General features: G+C 48.4%; 2 protein-coding genes across 2 annotated transcripts in view; one reads left to right on the forward strand and one right to left on the reverse strand.

Moving 5' to 3' along the window:
* Nucleotides 1-6563, forward strand: part of SP110 (SP110 nuclear body protein) — a gene marked incomplete at both ends in the record, with an annotated part of 43122 nt that extends 36559 nt beyond the window's left edge. The window contains 7 exon segments of the mRNA XM_079710721.1: nucleotides 2802-2915; nucleotides 3394-3509; nucleotides 4064-4097; nucleotides 4101-4256; nucleotides 4549-4620; nucleotides 5214-5354; nucleotides 6450-6563. Of these exon segments, the coding sequence (XP_079566847.1) occupies nucleotides 2802-2915; nucleotides 3394-3509; nucleotides 4064-4097; nucleotides 4101-4256; nucleotides 4549-4620; nucleotides 5214-5354; nucleotides 6450-6563 (747 nt within the window).
* A 12839-nt stretch (nucleotides 6564-19402) lies between these two features.
* Nucleotides 19403-20301, reverse strand: GPR148 (G protein-coupled receptor 148; the record flags this gene model as incomplete). The annotated part of the gene is given in 4 exon segments (XM_079709867.1): nucleotides 19403-20051; nucleotides 20053-20144; nucleotides 20148-20199; nucleotides 20201-20301. Coding segments are annotated over 4 exon segments (891 nt in total). The 5' UTR covers nucleotides 20299-20301.
* Between the last annotated feature and the right edge of the window lie 2350 nt (nucleotides 20302-22651).

Below are 22651 nucleotides of genomic sequence, written 5' to 3' on the forward strand. Positions count from 1 at the left end.
AATGCAGGGGACACGGGTTCGTGTCCCGGTCCAGGAAGATCCCACATGCCGCGGAGCAGCTGGGCCCGTGAACCATGGCCACTGAGCCTGCACGTCCGAAGCCTGTGCTCCACAACGGGAGAAGCCACAGCAGTGAGAGGCCCGTGTACCGCAAAAAAATAAAAACAAGAAAAAAGGGGGTAAAAATGTTGGGCAGTTGTTGTGGGATTGAGTATTCAGAGGGTCGATTACTGTTTCTTGACAGTGTCAGGAATAGAGCAGCCCTCAACTGACCAAACAAAGCCCAGAAATTTGCTGAACTGGTAGGGCCTTGTACTGCATGTGGGGTGATGACCCTTCCCTTTTCCTGAGTTCCTTTCTGAGTAGTTGTATATTCTGAATGAGTATGTCAAAGGAGAAGGGTGTCATCAGTGTTGTGTCATACCTGTGCTCCCCAGGGAAGTCGGATGCAGTCACAATTTTGCCTGCAGAGACTGTGTGTGATGGCAAAGCTGTAGAGGTACCCCATGGTAGCCAGGTGAAGGTGTATTGTATCCCTGCAAAGGTGGAGGCCAGCTGCAGCTGAGATGCTATTGAAATAAGCACTGAACCGAACATATTAGCCAAATCTGTGACAGTGAAGCATTTACCACTTGCTAAGTGGATGGCATCAGTAATTGCAATAATATTGGATACAGGGACCTTAATGAGTGGGGCTTCTTTGTGAGTAACTGTATGCCACTAAATTTAAACAAGGTACCCACTATCCTCTTAGGGTATTTACCAAACATATAACAGAGGACAAACTGGTATACCTTACCTTAACCATCAAAACTGTTGCCTTACCAAAATGCCCCAAGGTCATAACACTCATTGCCCTAAAGTATCCTGTAGTGGGCATTGATGCTCTGATCCAACAAATAATAAAGTAAAATAAAATTAAATCTTTGACACAATCAGCTTTATAAAATGGACCTTCCTCTCTGTTAAAATAGTTAATAGAACTCAGTATAAATTAAAACAAGGCCTTCGAGGATAGAAACGTATAATACAAGATCTATATATTTAGAGCAAGAGTGATGATCTCTACTTTTTCTCCATTGAACTGCCCAATTTGGCCTGTTCTTAAACTTGCAAAGAGTGAATGGTGCCTCATGGTGGATGCCTGCAACCTCAGTGCCGTGGCCCAGCAGCCAGCCACACAGCTCAAAGCGTAAGCCAGCAGGAAGCAGAGCCAGTTAGCAATCCATAGCAAGAGAAGAAAGACCCCTGGGGCGGGGGTGGGTGGTCACCCAGACTCCTGCTTGCTAACCCAAGTGGGTTCAGACAGTGAAACCAATGATGCAACACATGTACCAAGAGAGAATGAAAGATTTATTACCCACATACAGAGTCTTTCTGGGAAGAGGCAAGGTGAGCCACCCAAGCTGATCTGAAAATGGCTTGAGCTAAGAGAGGGTGTAGCCCAACGTTTTATTATGGTGGGGCAAGGTGAAGACTCCCTTGCTGGGATGGGGTCTGTCCGGCTTGAACTTCTCACTGTGGTCAAGGGAGAGAGATCGTGAGCTTTCCCATCACCTTGCCCAGATGTGCCAAGAGGGGAAGTTGGGCTTGAAGCCATCAACAGTCAAACATGAAAACCGGAGTCAAACTCTTTATTACAGAATGTGATTGTGGGGTTGTATGTCCTTTGTCTACCATTTCTTTATCATACCATGTGTGCTGGAAACTTTCACTCCAGAGTATGGCAAGGGTGGTGGGGGTGAGGAGTGGCAATGGTGCTCAAGGCTCTGGACCCAACCGGGGTCTCAACCAGGAGGAGTGGGCCGGTCTGGGCTATCTGGGAACTGGCATCTGTACTCTGGACCAGGGCAGGCCACATGTCCAGTCAGAGGCAAGAATGGCCATAGAGTGTCAACCCCGAGAACAGAGAAAGGCAGACTGACAAGTTCAGGATGGGAAGGCCAGAAAGATTCCCTGACATTCAGGGTCGGGGAGTCCTCCTTATGAGGCCCTGGGGCCTAGTAAGTGGAGGGGGTGAGCAGGAAGCCTCCCCAGTTAAGAGAGGTGGGGGCTTCCCTGGTGGCGCAGTGGTTGAGAGTCTGCCTGCCGATGCAGGGGACACGGGTTCGTGCCCCAGTCAGGGAAGATCCCACATGCCGCGGAGCGGCTGGGCCCGTGAGCCATGGCCGCTGAGTCTGCGCGTCCGGAGCCTGTGCTCCGCAACGGGAGAGGCCACAACAGTGAGAGGCCCGCGTACCACAAAAAAAAAAAAAAAAAGTGAACAGAGTCCCAAATCAAGATTTTTCACTCTGGCTGAGTGGCTAGTTTTGCGAATGGACACAACATGTCCATCCCTTATGCCCTTGCCCAGGTCCTCATATTTGTATTATGGACGGTTGAGGGTAGTGGCAGGGTTTCTCTCCTTGGGTGTAACTGATTCCCAGGCCCTTCGAGCCTTTGCTTCAGCTCTTGATGGTCTATTTCCTGACCACCTTCCATCCATCTGGTGGGGACAGTATCACAGTCGGGTAAAGGCAGAAGGACCCCTCTTCCTGACTCCCACCTTGAGTGCAGAGAAAATGGTCCCTTGGGCGCGTGGAGCCCAACACTGTCTGTCTTGTGGGGCTGGGAGCGGAACCGGGGTTCCTGCCTGCGAATATTTATCCAGCCGTAAAGACCGTGTTCCTCGCATAAATCACCTGTAGAATTTACTACATTTTAAAGCCATGAGAAAGACCCCGATGGTTCCTCAGGCCCCCAAAAGAACACATTTACACAGCAACTCTCTGTCTTTGTATATCTTTCTTTCTGTGTGTCAGCATAACATCAGAGACTGTTCTCTGAGTGGCCAACACGTTTGCCTGGCACGGCGCACAGCGGATGAGAACAGCTCTGACCCAGGCACGGGCAGCCTTGGGGCCAACCTAACTCAGGTACTAATTTACTTTGACTGCAGAGAAAAAGTATTCCTCCTTTCCAAGGCTTGTCAGATGAGACAGTTGCCCAAAGCTGTGTTTTCTCCAATTTCGTGTACTAACAAACCCTCCCCGGGATCCTGTTAAAAGGCACATTCCGATTCCGTAGGTCTGCGGTTCTAACCAGCTTCCAGATAATGCTGACGCCGCTGGGCCTCAGACCACACTTGGCGTAGTAAGGACTTAAGTGACCTTCCAGCCCCTTCCAGCTCTGACAATCTGTGGTTCACGCGGCGATGTGGCAGCTCTTGCCGCCTGCTCTCCCACGATTGCAAGGCCGGGCTTGTCCTCGGTCTGCGGGCGTTCCCAGTGCGCGCCCCGCTGGGTCAGGCCGAACCGTCTAGTGGGACACGAACGCCGTGTTCCAGATTCCCGCAGTGTCGGTGTCCGCGGTTCCTTCTGACCCCAGCGGTGCCCGCATTATCTCCCTTTCTAGCAGGAAGACTCCAGGGAATGTGAGGTATGCTGTAGAGGGGGGCTGCTGCTCTGCTGTGACACTTGTCCAAGGGCCTTTCATGAGGACTGTCACATCCCACCTGCGGAGGCCGAGAGGTTAGTGAGACGCAGCCCCGCCTCGTGCGCGTACACTTCGCCCAGGCTCTGCCTCTGGTCTCTCCTCTCCACGTGGAAGAGCAGGACCTGCGAGCATCCTGGGCTCGGGTGGCCCAGCGCAGCCCAGCGGGGCCACAGCCTGTGTTCCCTCTGGTATCAGTGTCTGAGTCCGTGGCTGAGCCACCCTGACTGCCACTGCCTCTGGGAGATGGCCTTTCCTAGTTTTGTAACCCAGACTCCAGTCCAAGGAGGGTAAGGGACGAAAAACACCAGTTGTCTGTGTTCTGTGTGTATCCAGAAAAGGCAGGAAACGTGGCCTGCTTCTCCCATTTCCCCAGGGTCTCGACAGGCTGATGGAGCCTGGGTCCCCCAGGGGCTTAAGACCCAGTTGCCAATACTTGGGCCTGGTGGGCAGGGCTCCCTGTTCTCCCAGCAGCTCTGAGGGGGGAAGGAGAGCCCACCACTCACCCTGACACCACCTGACACCACACTGACCCCTTTGTCGTTGCCTTGATGGGAGACCCCCCTTTGGGAGGTGTCCCCTTCATCCCCGGCCGTGCCCATCAGCCATTCCTGAAAGGAAAACAGTGACTGTTTCCAGGGACCTTGCCCCCGCTCACTTATGTCCGGCCCCTCAGGAGCCCGTGGAGTTGCACCTTCTGCAGGATGAAGGAGTCTTCTGGAAGCCAGCAGTGTCTCGGGGAATCTGGGGTCCTGGCAAGACAGATGCAGCCCGAAGAGCAGTTGGTGAGTCGGATGGGAACCCCAAACCTACCCCTTTCCCCTCAAAGAGGCAAAGCGTCCAGGGAAGAGCACCCAAAGGAAGCCTTCAGTGTCTCACTTCAGAGGATAGAGCTTCAGTGCCCAAACATGGAGGACTAACAGAATTCAACCCCCACCCCCCCCATCATGGTGCATTGGCAAACGGGGTCGGAAGTCCGCTGTGTTTGGCTGCCCCTGTTTGTGGTACCTGGGCAAAGGCTTGGCTTCACTTTCTCCAAATAACATTTCCCTTTAAATCCCTCTTCGCACTTCACAGAAATGTGAGTTTCTCCTCTTGAAAGCCTACTGTCATCCACAAAGCTCTTTCTTTACGGAGACCCCATGTAATGTAAGTCCTATTAGATGTTTCTCAACTTCTGGGCATCTCTCTGATGTTAAACTCATTCTGGAAACGTGGAGTGTGCGTCCTGCAGGTACCTCTGTTTGCAGAGAACAGAAGGTTTAGCTGCAGACTCTGGAGTGGCGCTGCCAGAGTTGAATGGGGTTCAAACTCGACCCCATTGCATACCAGCTCTGGGACACAGACGATTTGCTTCTCCTGCCCTGTATCTCAGTTTCTCCTTCTCTTCTGTGGGAATGTCTTTCTTAGAGAGAGCATAACGTTGAGGGTACAGACTCAGGAGACTTGAACTGTGGGTTCAATGTAGCTCTACCAGTTTTTAGCTGTGAAATCTTGGGTAGGTTACTTAACTTCTCCATCCCTTGGTTTCTCACCAATAAAACAGGGATAATTATAGTACCACTCTCTTAGGGTTGTTGTGGAGATCCTGTGTTAATATAGTGGCAAAGCTTAGAACAATGCCTGGCACATGGATGTTGGATGTTATTATCAGTATTACCCTGGAAATAAAGACTCGTGTTGGATCCATTTCAGTGATGATGGCTATGCTAACATCACCTCTTTGATGGCTTTGCCCCTAGATTCGAGATTATAGTGAGCCCTTTAGGGAAGCCATGTGGTTGGACCTGGTTAAGGAAAGGCTGGCTGAGAAAATGTACACAGTGGCCTGGTTTCTACGGGACATGCGCCTGATATTTCGCAACCATAAAACATTTTACAAGGTAAAGGGCATGTCCTGCCTCCGTTTCACATGCTTTCTACCTTCCCCTCATTTCTGGCGCAGCAGAGCTTTGCAAGAATCTTACCCAGTCTTGTCCCGGGGAGAGCTCAAAAGGACAAGGATTGTAGAAGGAAACTGCCTCCAAAGCCCAGAGGTGGAGAGGAGGATGTCAAAAAGAACAGCAAGCAGGACAGGGAAGGATCCTTGTAAACAGTACCTGAAAAAAAAAATCCATCCTCAGTTTCAGAAAGATACGCTACTCCCTCGGAGTAGTCAATTTCATCCTGCCTCCTTGTTCAAACTAGGGGGAAGGCAGTTTATGCTTACATTGTCCTTCATGCCTCAGAAACACAGAAATAAATGAATGAATGAATTTAAATGAAATAAATTAAGCATTCAGGATGCTTATGCTTAGATTTTTACTCTTGAATTTCCCAGTGGACTCGAACATCCGGATTTGCCTTCAGCTGGCGTTGGCTCCATCCTTCATTAGTAGGGAGAGTCAACGAGTTGAGCTACCTTGCAATCCAAGGCATTCTTAACTTTAGTTTATTGAGTTTTCCCTGATGTTTACTCTCACTTATACAGGTATTTCTCAGGACATATCTAGGGTAGATTCTCATCTCCACCCAGCCTCCTTCCTCTCCTGCATGCCACAAGTTGGCATGTTCATGAGCCACAGACTGTAAACTGGTGTCCATCCATGGAGCTGGAGGGGAAAGAGTCAACCCAGGGAGCCCCTTGATGCCTGGCACAGTCTTAGCCTTGGAGAACAAAAGGGTCAACCTTTCTTCAAAGAGTGGGCTTTCAAGAAAAGCTTTATCTTTCTCTGTTTGGCACCAAACTCAGCCTTTGCAGGGGTCAAAATTGGCTCATCGGTCCAGATCGCCTGTCAGGTCTAAGTTAACAGCCAGGCAGAGTCTCATGCATTTGAACATTTGAGGGCAGGCAGCATCTTCCCACCTATTCTGCCCGACGGCGGGGGAAACACAGCATTTGGGAAAGGGAGGACAGGGCTCCTAAAAAAGCACGAGTGATTTGCTGGTCCTAATCCTTTGTCCTTAGACCTCTGTGTGTTTGCTTTTTTCTCTTTCAGGACTCCGACTTTGGTCAGGTAGGACTGGATTTAGAGGCAGAATTTGAAAAGGACCTCAAAGAAGTGTTTATTTTTCATGAAGCCAATGAGAACGGCTTCCAGGTTCCTCCTTGATCCTGTTCTGGACGAACTAAGGCATCCCAACTTCAGGATCCAGATGATGTGGCCCTGGCCATCCTTAGATTGCCAACGAGTCTGGAATGTTATTGGTTGCTTGTTGAGTCAAATCCAGACCCTTCAGAGCATTGTCGCACCCTCCACCGCCTTTTATTGTTTCTTTTTATATTTCACACCTCCAAAAAATTAAATATTTGCTTAATACTATTAAATACCCCATCACAGTTCATATTCTCCCCATTGTCTCATAAATCTTTTTACAATTGTTGTTTGAATTGGGATCCAAACAGCTTCCACACACTGAATTTGGCTAATCTATCTCTTAAGGCTCTTTTAATCTGTAAATTCCCCACTGCCTTTTTTCCTTTCTGTCTACTCTTTGGATAACCTGGGGTCTTTGTCCTATAACATTTTTCATATTCTGGATTTTTCTACATCCCGTTAGTGGCATGTTTTTCTCTCCCTGGAATTTTTTGTAAAGTAGAAGTTAGATCTAGAGGCTTGCTTAGATTCAGGTTTGGGTGGGCGGGGGGTGGAGGGGTATTTCGATTTGGCTTTTTAGTAAAGAGACTTCACAGGGGTATCCGTGTATTCGTTGTAATGTTAAGATCATCCAGCAGGTTCAGGTATTACCAGCTTCACCCATCTGTTATACATCACCCTTTCCCCTAATGATTTTAGCAGCCACTGATGCTCATTGCCTAAACACATTTCACTAGGGTTTGCAAAATGATGACTTTTTTTGGCCGTGTTGGGTCTTCCTTGCTGTGCGCGGGTTTTCTCTAGTTGCTGCGAGCGGGGGTTACTCTTCATTGCGGTGTGCGGGATTCTTATTGTGGTGGCTTCTCTTGTTGCGGAGCATGGGTTCTAGGTGTGTGGGCTCAGTAGTTGTGGCACGCAGCCACTAGAGTGCATGGGCTTCAGTAGTTGCGGCTCATGGGCTCAGTAGCTGTGGCTCGCAGGCTCTAGGGCGCAGGCTCAGTAGTTGTGGCACACGGACTTAGTTGTTCCACGGCATGTGGGATCTTCCTGGACCAGGGATCGAACCCATGTCCCCTGCATTGGCAGGTGGATTCTTAACCACTGCGCCACCAGGGAAGTCCCCAAAATGATGATATTTAGATTCTGTTATTCATTCTATATTTATTTGTCAGAATTCTTCTGCAAAGAGCTTCCCTTCAATAATATTTGGTTAGCTTGAAATACAGTTTCTATAGGAAATGCAAGATAAATGATGGATCTTCATTTAAAGTGTTCAGATTAATGAATTGTTTTCCTAATAGCCTCTAAAGATAGGCAAGGAGGTCTTTTCCTTTAACGTATCTTGAGCTCATGGATTTAAATATATTTAATATGCTCTAGACCACTGCAGTTAATATCTTTATTGCTGCTCAAATTGCTTATCTTCAGGGAGTGAGAATTTCTTCAAGTTGGTTCCTGAGTTGTTCTGAAATGACCCCAGCACTCTTTAATAGTGTATTAGCTACCTATTGCTGCGTAACAAATGACCCCAAAGTTTAGTGGCTTCAAGGAACAATCATTTTATGGCTCACTATTCTGTGGGTCAGGAATTCAGGCAGTCCTCCTTGTGGATGCCTTATCTTTGCTCCACATCGTATTGATTAAGCCCTTTCATGCTGCACAGTGTCACCTCTGCCACATACCATCGGTCTAAGCAAATCACTGGGCCAAATTCAAAAGGAGGGGAAATAGGCTGTACCTCTTAATGAGATGAATGTCAAAGTCACATTACAAAGGGGAAGTTCCACTTTTATATTTTTCTAAGAAGTCACCTACTGCATTTATTGTTTATAGTTGGTCTTATTTCTATCATTTTATTCTTTCTCTTTTGAATATGTTCATATTTTTTGTCTACATTTTCTTTGTTTTCATCTTCTTTTCTGGAAAGCTTTGTAACAGTAATTCTTCTATTTACCTGCAAGTTTTCCAAATGTATTTTTAATTTATTCTTCAAATGCCATAGCCAAAAATAAAATATTTTAATGTGCCACATATTAAGCCAAGGTGTGTCACTTTTATACCCACCAGCTCCCTATTTCTGGTCTATCCACTGTATAATAATATGGATATTCATTATCATTATTAATTTTTCTGTCTTTTACTCTATATTAATTATTTTAATTTTATTCAATTATTTATATGTCATTATTTTGCTATTTTTATATTATATATAAGTTATAATCATGTCAAATATCATATAACATAATTCAAAAGTAAAAATTAAAAATTTGTGTTATGATAATCCATATTCATGAGAACAATATTAATGTTTTCTGTTCTTACTATTTAAGTTTCCTCACTGGTCTTTTCTTGCCATGATATCTCCATACTTCCTTTTTTGATCCATCTTTCTGTTGACTGAAGTATATCTTTAAGTAATTTTAAAAGAAGAGTACATGGTTGGTGTGTTTTCTGAGTCTTTGCATATCTCAGAATGTCTTCTGTTGTTTTCATTAACTAACAACATATTGCACTATAATATATAGTTTATCACAACTTCTCATCTTCAAAATTGACTTAGACTTTGTTCCACTGTCTTTGAGCATTTTGTTCTACAACTCTAATGTCTGAATTCAGTTAGAATTCTGTTTCTTTGCTAGCGTGTGAAAACGTATGAAATTCCCCCTTTATCTTTGTAATTATATGTTTAATTATTTTTGACAGAATAGGATTCAGTGTAATATTCTTACCACTGATATTGCCTGGCACACTGAGCCTTTTCAAGATACATATCTGGTTCTGTTTTCAGCTCCATTAAATCTTTCTGATCCATTTGTTCTGGGCTTACTTTCAAGAATATCCTTTATCCATGCTCTGTCCTCCCTATTTATCATTTTAAAAAGGAGAAGATATTTCAGAAAGCACTCTTCCTCTTAGGCCATTAGTATGAGACTTAAATATACTAACTTAAAACAATTGCAATTCTATGGTCAATATTTTAAACCTAACAATCTTTTAGCATTTTAATAGTGCTCATTGCGGGCTTCCCTGGTGGTGCAGTGGCTAAGAATCTGCCTGCCAATGCAGGGGACACGGGTTCGAGCCCTGGTCCAGGAAAATCCCACATGCTGTGGAGGAACTAAGCCCGTGCACCACAACTACCGAAGCCCGTGTGCTCTAGGGCCTGCGTACTTCAACTACTGGGCCCATGTACTGCAGCTACTGAAGCCTGAGCGCCTAGAGCCAGTGGTCCGCAAGAAGAGGAGCCACCACTGTGAGAAGCCCGCACACCGCAATGAAGGGTAGTCCACGCACCGCAGTGAAGAGTAGCCCCTGCCCTCCACAACTAGAGAAAGCCCGGACGCAGCAATGAAGACCCAACGCAGCCAAACTTTTTAATAAATTAATTAAATAAATAAAATTCGATCCCCCTTACTCTTGTTCTAAAAAAAAAGAAAAAGGGCTTCCCTGGTGGCACAGTGGTTGAGAGTCCACCTGACGATGCGGGAGACGGGTTCGTGCCCCGGTCCGGGAAGATCCCACATGCTGCGGAGCAGCTGGGCCCGTGAGCCATGGCCACTGAGCGTGCGCGTCCGGAGCCTGTGCTCCACAACGGGAGAGGCCACAACAGTGAGAGGCCCGTGTACCGCAAAAAAAAAAGAAAAGCACAAACACTATTCACTTTGCCACTGTGGAGTGACACTTGAGATAATGAAATCCAAGGAAGCCATTGTCTTACACACTTTTCCCTGGTTCAGGGATCTGTTGCATCTCAGGAGCCATCTAGAAAAGGGAGTACCACTCAGGCCCTCCCAGACTGGACTCCTCGGGCCACGTGCCAACGGCCATCCTAGCCGGATAAAACCAGAGCTAGGACACATTGGCACTGGAGACACCTCGCCCCACGAGCAGCCACTGGCATCTGATTATGTACAGAGGGGTTGAGCAGAGACGCCACAGGAACTCTCTCCTCCATCACCCAGATGTCTCACGGAGGCCAATTTTCCAGAAGACAGCACGGGACCTCAAGCAAGAACTCAGTGGTGAGGACAGTGACCCAGACCTGGACACAGGGCTTGAGGATCAGCCAAAAGGAGTGGCTGCATGTCCAGAATGTCAGCTGATACCAGAACTCACCTGTCCCGCCGCCCTGGGACAGTGTCCGTTTAATGTGGAGTGACTGTTTGACATGCCAAATGCTGTAGCATCTAGGGGGTGGGATGAGGCAGAAACATCCTTATTTCACAAGGGCAACAGTGAGGTCCTCCAGGCTCCACAGCCCTGGGGCAGAGGCATAGCAACCGGGCACCGCGGTTGCATTGTTCAGATCCAGGGCTGCAACTGTGCCCAGCTGTCGAGGTGCGGAGGGAGGGGCTGCCTCAGCTGGCCCTATGAATAGGTTCTGGACTGATTCATGGGCCCATGAAAGTGCCCTGGGGATCAGGGGAGCCCAGTCTCTCCGCCCTGAAGCAGGTGGGTTCCGGCGGCCAGTGAAAGGGCCTTCAGGTTCATGGGCACATGTTAGTACTTACCGGAAGTAAGAGGTGCCAGAGATGCTCTGGCACATCCTGAGGGTAGCAGTATTCCAGTGTAAGAAGCACATCCTCTTAAAAGGTAAGACAGAGGATTGGTCCTCACATGAAGCAGGCGGGCCACCCCTCGGCACCTACAAGTGCCAATGCAGCCTAAATTTTCCCAGACGCAGCCAAAGGGCAGATCTGGCTATTTCTGTATCTGCACCGTGACCCTGTTTTTTTTGCATAGCTAGTGCCTGATATCAACGCCATCTCAGTTTCCAGTTGCTCAAAGCAGTTTTCCCTGGACCCTCTAGCCCTGGTTCTGAGCTCTTTGGAGAATTCGGACAGAGCAGAACGCAGAGAGGTTTTCCTACTCCAGCTCGGTACCCAGCAGGCTCTCTGGACTTCTGCAGGTGATGGTACAAGGCTGCCCGACCACCAGAGGGCAGTGTGAACCCTCTCCAGAGGCGCTAGGTAGTAAAGCTCCTGCAGGAACTAGGAACTAGAAGAAGTAGTGAGGGCTTTTAAGGGGGCAGAGGTGCTCTGAGAGGCTCTGTCATTGAGCATCCAGTAGCAGGAAAGCCAACCAAGGACGTGTGCCAGGTCGTCCTCAGATTAGGTGAGCTAAGAATAGCCAGCTGGACTGTCATGGTTAGGCACACGCTTGGGCCTCTGACATTTAAGTGGAGATTTCCTTACGGTGACAAGAGGACCCTTCTGTCCTTTACCACAAGCTTCCAACCTCACAGCTAGCAAAATGTAACAACGGAGGTGTGATAAGCAACGTGGCTGGAGAGACGGCCGTGCAGTCTAGTTTTTCATTTAAACGGGTTGGGGTCTGGTGGTAGGCCCACCCTGAAGACGGCCAGTGGCATCCTCAGACTTGGATTCTAGAAGCTCTCATTTTTAAGAATGTCCCATGAGACCTGCTCTCCAGGAGGCTGAAAGGTGGGGATCTGGTGAGGAAGCTGCACCAGTAAAGCGGTCTTTGGTCCCAATAAAGTAAATTTGACCAGATGGTGTTTGAAGAGGGGTCCCCTGAGATGGCTGCCCATCTGACTGTTTCCCGTTGAAAGGGTCCATGGACCACCGCTTCAGAATCACCAGAGAGCTTGTGAGGATGCAGATTCCGAGGTCCCTGGTCCTGGAGGAGAATGTCTGTGATTGAGCACCAGGAAGTAGTGTTTTCAACAAGTTTTCTAAGTGACCCTTTTCTGCCCCAATTGAGTTTGGCGTCCATTTTCCTAAGATAAGACTGGTCTTTATCTTTTGACAAAGGAACAAATCTAACCAACATATCCGTGGTGCCAGCAGTATCGGTGGAACCTGCAACTTAATAGCGAGAGCTGGCTCAGCCCTCTGTTTGTGGTTTGGTTGATTTTGTGGTTATTTTGTTTAACTTTAATGTTTTGTAGTTTACTTAAGCATTTATTTCAGTATAATTGGTTTTCCGAATTAGTAAGAAGAGAAGAATGAAGCCATTTGCAGAAGAAAAAACTAAACCAGGAAGAGAAAGCAGCTGAGAGTAAGGGGGAAGGGAGGACTAGAAGAAAAGGCAGCCCAGTGGCCAGACTGGGGGAGGGGGTAGGGACAGTTGCACAGGAGAGAGGAAAAAAAGATCCTTCATGAGCAGCTGTCAACAGGACTTCAGAAAGATGGATCTTTATGATGTTTTACTGTGGGTCAATCTCAAGAGACTTGAGATGTTTACATTCATTCTGGGGCTTTTTTGGGATGTTGGGCTGGTATCATACTTGCATGTGAAATCACCCTGAGGTGGCCGCCCGGCACCCCCTTTATCTGTGAGCTACAGGCAGTTATGAAAAACAAGGAATTCAGAATATTGACAGCCCCAGGGGTAGAAATGTTTTACTGCAGTGGCTGCACAGGGAAGCAAGAAGTCAAGTCAGGAGGGGCCCAGAGCCAAGGACCAGAGGCCCCAAGGAGGCACTGAAGCAGCAACGTCTTGACAGAAGCACTGGTGACACCCACCCTCTAGGGACCACGTGAGGAGGGGAGACAGGAGCTGTGGGTTGCACCTAGTATAACCGCCTCTTCAGTGCTTCAGAGGATCAAGTTCCACTGTCTGGGCTTTTCAGGGGGTGAAGTGGGGATGGGAGAGAAGGAACACTGCAGCAGGAAAGGGGAGTGGGAGGTGATGTATGGGGGGGCGGGTCTACTCTAGGCTTCAGCTTCTGTCCTAAAATACCCGAAATCAAAGCACACCTTACCCTGAAGAACTCATTTCCTTCTGACACCCACTCCTGACCCCCAGGCAAGATTCATAGTTCTGTCGAACTGGCAGGGTCCTTCTACTTAACTTTCTTCTCTTTATGGAACTCATTTCTTGAGAACTAGTAAGCCTGGCTTGGGGTTTATTCTGCTAAGAACAGCACTGCCTCCAGTGCTGGAGTATGTCAAGTTTTCCTTCACTGACAGATAATGGAGGCTGCCCAGCCCCAAATTAATCATCCCAGTTTCTCAGAAGGGAGGAAGCATCATCCCATCCAACCATGTATGCAAAGTGCCTGGCACGCAGTGGCAGCTCAATAAAGCTAAGTCATTGCCATCCTGGAGATCAGCCAGAGCTCCTTGCCCTTGACCTGTATGTCCCAGGGCCTCCCCCACCACCCTGCCCATCGGTGGCCCATGGAGCTGAGGTCCCACCATGCTTTGGCCCAGGCACAGCACGAGTGACCAGCTTCCATCATGCTGGCCAGAATCCACAACCCCCGCTGAGCTCAGGCAGGGGCACCTCCAAAGGGAACAGGGACCCCAGCCCAGGGGACTAGGGACTGAGGGAAGCTGCAAGGGTGGAATTCCTGAGATTGGCTGCCTCTTGTTCTTCGTTTTCCTTTAAACCTTTTTTTAAAGGGGTGAAAGGGGAAGTTTTTCTCAGAGACATTCACAGCCAGGCATCATCCCTGCTGGCTTCCGACCCCATCCCTCCCCCAGCTCCCCGGGGTGGAAATTCCTGATCTATCCCGAGGTCCAGCCCCGGTGACATTCCAGACCAGAAGCCAGAAGACGGCCAACAGCCACAGCCCCCAAAGAGCTGGCCCCCGATTTGCTGGCTCTGCCTTTAAGTGACACGGAGAGCGGCCCACACGTCCCCCCCTCGCTGGAAGCCACCATTGCCTGTGTGTGCAGTAGCCTTCCTTGTCTCCCTGCTTCTACACTGCCCGACCCCAATCCCAGAGCCTTTTCCCAGGCAGCAGCCAGTCTGCTCTTATCTACTCCGCCCGCAGGGTGAAAGCCCCAGGGTCCTCACAGGGGGGCCCTCCTCTCGTCTTCTCCCCTTGGTGGGCTTTCCCCTTCTCACTCCTCCTCCAGCCCCCTCACTGTGCCTGGAGCACCAGGCCGCCCCTGCTCAAGGCCTTTGCACCAGCACGTCCCTGTGTCTAGAAGGTTCCTCCGCCTGGAATTGTCCGCGGTTCACTCTCCCATCCTTAAGGTTTTTGCTCAAACGTCACCTTTTGGGGAGGCCAACCTTGCAAGCCTCTCATCTCTCTGACACTCACCTGTGGCTTGCTTTCCATAGGGCCCCTTTGATCATGTTCCAGCACTCCATGTTGCCTGTTTATTGTGTTCGGTGTCTGCCTCTTGCCACTATAATGTAAGTTCCTCAAGGACAATATTCTGTCTATTTTGTTTGCCAGTATATCCCTCTCGAGCTCTTAGGCGTTTCATCAATATGTGTTGAATGGATGCCTCTGTCCTCCCAGTTAGTGTGAGCCAGCTGGCCTGTGGGGTCCGCAGCTTCTCTGAGCAGCATCCTGCCTTCCTGTGCTCCCCACCATTTGTTAGTGACGGTCTCACTCCCCGGCACCCAGGCCAACCTCCAGGTCGTAAGCTGGGCTTCTCCACCGCTTCTGCCCCAGACCCCTTCTGCCCGTACCCATCTTGTCTGGGCCCAGTTCCCTCCCCGCCCAGAGCCTTGCTTCACTCGGATGGATCCATCTCCCCCTGTCCTGCCGTGGGTTCCCGCTGGGCTCTGGGCGGCTATGGGAACCTGTGCTACTTCTCCCTGTCCTCACTGATACCTGAGCTCCGGCTGAGAGGTATTCCCAATCTTAGAGAAAACCAGAGGCTAGCAGTGCCTAGTGAAGGGAAAACAGAATTTATTCAGAAATTATTGCATTAGGGGGAAAGAGACCTCAGTATAGAGCAGAGCTCAAGTCTGAATCTAACAAGAGCAAGTTGCAGATGGGGGGGTGGTGGGGAACCTTCCCTGGTGGCCAGAGGGTAAGACTCCGCACTCCCAGTGCAGGGGGCCCAGGTTCGATCCCTGCTTGGGGAACTAGATCCCACATGCATGCCACAACCAAGAAGCCTGCATGCTGCAGCTAAGAAGTCCACATTGCCACAACTAAAAAAAAAGAAAGAAAAAAAAAAGATCCCGCATGCTGCAACTAAGACCCAGCGCAGCCAAAATAAGTAATAAATGAATGAATAAAAAAAAAGAACAAGTGGGGATTTATAGCGGAGGAGCAGGTTGGGGGTTCCGTGGATGGAAAATTACTAATAGGAAACAACAATGGTCAGGGGGTGGAGAGTGGATTCTGGTTAAGCAGAACAGGATTCTTGCTGAAGGCGAGCAGGGTGATCAGATACCAGAAATGGGGAATGAAGGATTTGGCCAGCTGTCGAGGGTGATCGCATATCAAGGGTGATCACATCCCAATGATGGCGGATTCTCTCTAAATTGACTCAGCAGGATTCTCGCTGAACCTGAGCAACACAGGCCCACCCAGGATGGATACTGAAGTCCAAGGTCAAAGCCTAGTTGAGAAGAAGGCTTAGAGGAGCCTGACTAAGGTTTGGTCAATGGGAGGGCCTTCATCCCCACCTTGGGGAGCAGAACCCTTTGCTGGCACCACTTACACCTACGTTACTTGATCTGGCTGCAGGGCCTGGTCCACCCCTACTGCCCTGCCTTGATTAACAGCCCAGACCAGTCAACACAGGGCAAGAACGGCCTGCAGGCGTGAGGACCTTGCTTCCACCCAGCCCTAGCTGTCCACTACCCACAGCCTCCAGATAATGCTGTGGATGACGGGGGCGGACAGAGCAGAACCCGACTGCTGGGGAGCCAGAGTGCCAGCCCAGGGCAAGCCCGGCTGTCTCGAGAAACACCCAGTCACTGGGAGACTTGCCAGTTCTTCGTGGCCCCAGCTGAAATCCCAGGAGCCAACTCAGGTCCCCAGCCCCTGTGGCCACCTTCAGTTCTGATCCCGGCTTGGAGACAATTACCTCAGGCTGTTTTGCCCACAGATTTTGAGGAAGGAACAAGAGGCTTTAAACTCAGTAAACTTAGCTGCTGCAACTCTCATTTTTACTTAGGAAAGAAATGGATTAAGATTCAAGACTCGGGCTTCCCTGGTGGCGCAGTGGTTGAGAGTTCGCCTGCCAATGCAGGGGACACGGGTTCGTGCCCCGGTCCGGGAAGATCCCACATGCCGCGGAGCGGCTGGGCCCGTGAGTCATGGCCGCTGAGCCTGCGCGTCTGGAGCCTGTGCTCCGCAAAGGGAGAGGCCACAACAGTGAGAGGCCTGCGTACTGCAAAAAAAAAAAAAAAAAAAAAAAAAGAAAGAATTCAAGACTCCTCATCTCATCTTTTGATCTTTCTCTGCCCTCTGATTCATTCCAAAGACGGGGCTGGTCTATGAGCCAAGCTGGATATTTTCACATTAGGTCCCACGTTCTTAATGGGTCTCTTCTGATAACGGCACCACTGAGAGAGCCACATGGGGGGCATGGCCTACAAATAGGCAGATTCCTAGGTTAAGTGGCATGTGCAGTGAGCTGCCTGAGGTTCCACGGTTTTAGCTTATTCCTTTCCTGTCTACCAGTCAGATCCCAATCCTGTCTGGGCCCTAACCCCACACCCTCTACCCCTGTATCGCATCTGTCTAGAATTGACCTGCTACGTCCAGTCCTGCCTTCAATTTCTGACCTTTACCCCATCAGCCCAAGGATTACTTCCCCTCCTTAATATGCCTTCTTCTTAAATGTTCCCAAGGAAGTCACTACCCCACCCCAAAGAAGCAAGAAGGAGGAACCAGGGGGGTCTTTTTACAGCTTCCTTCAAGTTCAGAACTGTCAAGGACACCCGAGCCCACAAGCCACGAATTCCACGGCCATCGGAAATGCTGAGTGTGTATAGAAGGTGAGGAGAGAAATGGGGTTCCATAGGCTCCCACTCCTAAGAATTCCCAGAGGAAAAAAAATTTTTTGTAAATGCCAAAAATATGATAGGACTGTCCATGAAATCGGCTATGACGGTTATGAAACATAAGTCATGGTTCTGTTTGTTCTGAAATTTCTTGTTATATCCTCACATGAAGGATGGGCCTAGGGACCTTGCTGGAGCCTCTTTTATAAGGCACTAATTCCATGGCTTAAGCTCCCCCCCCCACTAATCTTATCACAGCAGGCATTAGTATTTCAACATTTGAATTGTAGGGGCTCACAAATATTCAGACAATAGCACTAGGTCATAAAAAGGATACCTTCACCTGGTGCACTCTCTCTTTCTCTCTTGGATAGCTCAGTCTGGTGAAGGCCAGCCACCATGTCGTGAGGACACACAATCAGCCCTTTGAGAGGTCCACACGTGGCCAAGTCCATGTGGACAGGAACCAGTGCACCAGCACCAACTTGCTGGCCATGTGAGTGGATCCTCAAGCCTCAATCAAGCCTTCAGGTGATTCCAGCCCCCAAACCTGCAAGTCTTCCAGCTGAGGCTCCAGACATCGATCGTAGGGCTGTGTCCTGTCTAAATCCTCCCTCACTCCCATGTCCTGTCTGAATTCCTGATCCACAGAAACTGTGAGTTGATAAATGATTATTGTTGTTTTAAGCCTCTAAGTTTTGGGGGTGGTTTGTTATGCAGCATTAGAGCTCTAATACACGTGGCTTCACCTAATCTCAAGAGGATGGGGAAATCTAAGGGTCCCACTGGCCTAGAGATGGGAGAAACCAGTTATAGGCAAGTATCCTGATCTTACTGGAAGAACTTATCAATGAGAAGTTTTCAGACAAAAACCAGGACTCACATTCCTTCCTTTGATGGTTCATAGATAGCTGTCATCTGAAAAATCAAGGGATTGTTCCTGTCCCAAGGTACCACCAGGAATAATATCCAAGTTCATAGATGTGCAGGCAATAACACATTAGAAATTTTTAAATGCCATTGCTGAAAAACATCCAGATTTCAGAAATATTAAAACGCAAAAGAATAAGTATCTTGGAATTAATGGAAATGGCATATCACTGTGTTTTCAGTCACATGCTCTCTTATTTCTGCCTGTGTTGTGTTTATTTGCCTTTATCTGGGAGATCTGAAGTGGTAGGTTTGAAGATAAAAAGAGAACATGAGGACTTCCCTGGTGGCGCAGTGGTTGAGAGTCCGCCTGCCGATGCAGGGGACATGGGTTTGTGCCCTGATCCGGGAAGATCCCACATGCTGCGGAGCAGCTGGGCCCGTAAGCCATGGCCACTGAGCCTGTGCGTCCAGAGCCTGTGCTCCGCAATGGGAGAGGCCACAACAGTGAGAGGCCCGCGTACCGTAAAAAAAAAAAAAAAAAAAAAAAAAGAACCCCGATTTTTAACTGAGAACATTGCTACCCTGCTACTCTCCCTTAAAGATAGGTCATAGCTACATGACTAAATTTTGGCCAGTTAGATATAAGAAAAAGTGTTTTGTAACTTCTAGAAAGTGTCTTTAGAAGGATGGTGCAGAGGCTTCTTTCCCCCTTCCTTCTTCCTGTTGGCTGGAGTGTGAATGTGATGACAGGAGCACTAACAGCCGTCTTGGGTCATGAGGTAGTACACTACTCATTGCAGAGTAAAAGAAAATGAGCCTGTGGCCTACAGAGTTGCCATATAGGCCTGGATTGTGTACCTCCAGATTTCTTTTACATAAGAAAAAAAAATCAGTCTGTACCTTTTTAAAGTCACTGTTATTTGCTGAGTTGTTATTACATTAGACAAACCTACCCCTAATTAATAAAGGGGAACAGCCAAACTTTTTTTTCTATCAGCCATGGACTATTTCTCAGTTTCTAAAAACAAATGCATTCTCAAAAGCTGCCCAACTCCTGAAGCACAGTAAGGCATGCTGCCCAAAATGCTAATCTGGGTTTAGAATTAAAGACATAAAATGATTTCACTGAGGCCAATTCAGTGTACACAGTAGCAAAGTTTGTAAGCCAGATGGATAACTTTGATTTACTCATATTATTTTCAAAATCAAATCAAGGCATCAATATTAGGTTGAGTAAATAGCAAATCCTCATCGCTAGCTGACTGTCCATTAGGACTAGCATTATTGATTCAAGATGGCTGAGTTTTTGTTTAAACTGGCCCTCTGCTGGTCACTGTGTGACCACACCACAGTTGACAGCACATCCAATGGTATAATCTGCTTTGCAACTCTCTATTCCAGAGCCCATAGATCAGAGGGTTAAAACACTGGGCAAATGCAAAGACTCCAAAAAGCACCAGATTTAAAGCAAAGAAAAACACTCCACACATCTTTCCCAAACCTACGAATAACAAGGTTGATATTACATGTAAGCCCAACTGCACTAAATGAATAAGGACTGTTTTCCTTGCTTTGATATTTGACCTATTAAAATGGCCAGCCAGTTTCCCTTCTTTGAATATCAGAGAGTGACTTATAAGAATGATAGACAGAAGAAGGAAAAGGAAAACCATGCCAGTGGCTCTGGCAGGAATGCCATTCAAGACCACTGGGCAAAGGGGTTCAGATTTTAAAACAGCCCCCTGAGTAGAGCTAGTGCCCGCTATGAGGAATAAGCAAGCATTCTTCAGTATAATAATTATCCAAGTCCCAGCCAGAATCCTATACTTAACTGAATCTACAAAAGAGAGAGATTTCAAGGACCAGCAAATTGCTAGGTAGGTGTTAACAGCCATCAAGCCCAGAGTGAAGAGAATCCCTTCTCCAACACTTCGCTGTGCCCCAAACACCACCCAGCATGGGGCTGTTGGCCAGGAGGGCCCACATCCCTTGGAAAACCACCCCCAGACCACGGGACGACATGCACAGCAGATGGTGGCAAAGGAGGATGTATCAGACCTCTTTTCTCAGTTTTGAATTCTGTGACACTATTGTGATAATGATGACATGTAGCAAAGGAGAAAGCCACCACATATACAGAAGCCTTCACTGTTGCTTCCAGCCTCAGCCAATCTGATGTGTTGCAGTGCTCGGAAGACAAGTTCATGATCTTTGGGGAAACTTGGATCCTGCAGGAGAAAAGAATGAGAAAGAATGAATCTGTGTTAAAGCTTCTTGTGTGGCTTTCTGACCCTCTGACCTTGTGTACAGTCTCAAGGAACAGATTGCACGTTTTTCGGTATAGATGATGACACCTTTAGAGAGTGTTGACATGGATCAAAGAAACTGGAGAAATCATCTGGAGTTCCCTCTTCACTTCAGGGGAGGGACATTGTGATATTAAGATTTATAATAAGAAATATATATATGGTCTTTGCTCCATTTCTGGCACAAAGCTAAAACTCTTGGAACTTCCTAAGTGAGGAGAGTGACAACTGTCTTTTGTTATGTTAATGAGGTGACTTTTGGAAAGCCCCTCGGTCACCTAAGGATGGGAACTGGTTGTCAGGGGCCCCAGCCTTGTGATTAGATGGTTGGAACTTTCAGTCCCACCCCCCCTCCTTGAGCCTCCAGAGAGGGAAGAGGGGCTGGAGGTTGCATCAGTCATTAATGGCTAATGATTTAATCAGTCATGGCTGTGTAATGAAGCCTCCATAAAAACCCAAAGGACAAGGTTGGGAGAGCTTCCAGGTTGGTGAACACGTGGAGATTTAGGGGTAGTGGCTCGCCTGGAGAGGGCATGGAAGCTTCGTGGCCCCTCCGCATACCTTGCCCTATGCATTTCTGAGTTACATCCTTTTATAATAAACTGGGAACTTCGTAAGTAAAATGTTTCTATGAATTCTGTGAGCCCCTCTAGCAAATTAATCAAACCCAAAGAGGGTGCAGGTCAGAAACACAGATGACCACATGGACTTGCAGTTGGTGTCCGGTGTGGTGGTAGGGGGATAGTCTTGTAGGACTGAGGCCCTAACCTGTGGGATTTGACACTATCTCTAGACATATAGTATCAGAACTGAGTTGAATTGTAGGACACCCAGCTGGTGTTAGAGCATTGCTTTGGTTGTGGTGGGCGGAGCCCCCCCCACAGAATTGGAATCAGAACTTTAGACATATGCTCAGATCATTTAAAAGGATGGTTTCAAAGATATACTCTCAGTACTCAGCAAATTGCTCAAAAGCAGGTCAAAGTTTTACTCCTTAGGCATCCTTTTCTGTCTTTGATTGTGAGAACTTCTGCTCAATTCGGAGCACAAAGCACAACATTGTAAAAGTCAATTGATTAGCCATCAAACCCGTGTTAACACTTAATGCACACAAAGCTCTGAGGGAGAAGTTAGGGCCAAAGCTGTGAGGAATGGAGGGAACTCGTTGATGCAAAGACTTGAATTCATCTGGGTCCCTAAGACATGAAAGGGAGCCTAACAATAACAGCGGCAATCGAGGTTGACATTTACCAAGTACTTCCCAGAGATCAAAAACTGTGCTCAGAGCATACTCCTCACTAAGCCTGGAGTATGTTTTATTTTCCACCACGGGGTTTGTTACGCACTTTTCACAAATGGGGAAACTGAGACTTAGAGAGGATAAGTAATAGCCCACTCAAGGCCGTACGATTATTGCCCAGTGGGACCAGGATTTGGATTTAGGCGTGCAATTCCAGAGCCCACTCTCTCAACAACTACGAGGAGGAAATGCAAGGCCAATGGATGTGCTCTCCCAGCTCTTTTTTTTTTTTTTTTTTTTTGCGGTACGCGGGCCTCTCACTGTTGTGGCCTCTCCCGTTGTGGGGCACAGGCTCCGGACGTGCACTCGGTGGCCATGGCTCATGGGCATGTGGGATCTTCCCGGACCGGGGCACAAACCCGTGTCCCCTGCATCGGCAGGCAGACTCTCAACCACTGAGCCACCAGGGAAGCCCTCCCACCTTTTCTTTAACCAGTATCATTTGTCCGACCAACTGGACCCCATTGGTAGGAAAATTGTTTCTGTTGTTAAGGAGCTGGAAGACGGCCAGCCCAGGAAGTTGCTGGGATCTCGGGATTGCTGAGGGACGGGGTCCACTGAAATGGTAAGACGTGCACAGGAGCCTGATAAAGCTTCTCAGGCACACGCAGCAGGGAATGGCACACTGTGGCAGCCTGGGGAGCCGCTGATTACACCATCATTGCTGTCTCTGGGCCAGTCTGCTGTAGAGGCACCAACTGTTGCCTCCCCACCTGCAGTGCTCCCCAGGGGGTGGACCCCACCATCACCTTGCTTCCTTGCTTCCTTGCTTCCTTACGACCTCCTCCTCCATCAAAGTTGCCTGGACTGGGAGAAGTCTGCCTCGTGGAAAATCGTTCTGCAGGCTGTGCTGCGTCCATCAGCATCTGTCTCTTAAAAAATCCAACTGTGGGGGCTTCCCTGGTGGCGCAGTGGTTGAGAACCTGCCTGCTAATGCAGGGGACACGGGTTCG

The sequence above is a fragment of the Hyperoodon ampullatus genome (genome assembly GCF_949752795.1).
Source record: "Hyperoodon ampullatus genome assembly, chromosome: 8".
In the NCBI taxonomy this organism is placed as follows: domain Eukaryota; kingdom Metazoa; phylum Chordata; class Mammalia; order Artiodactyla; family Ziphiidae; genus Hyperoodon; species Hyperoodon ampullatus.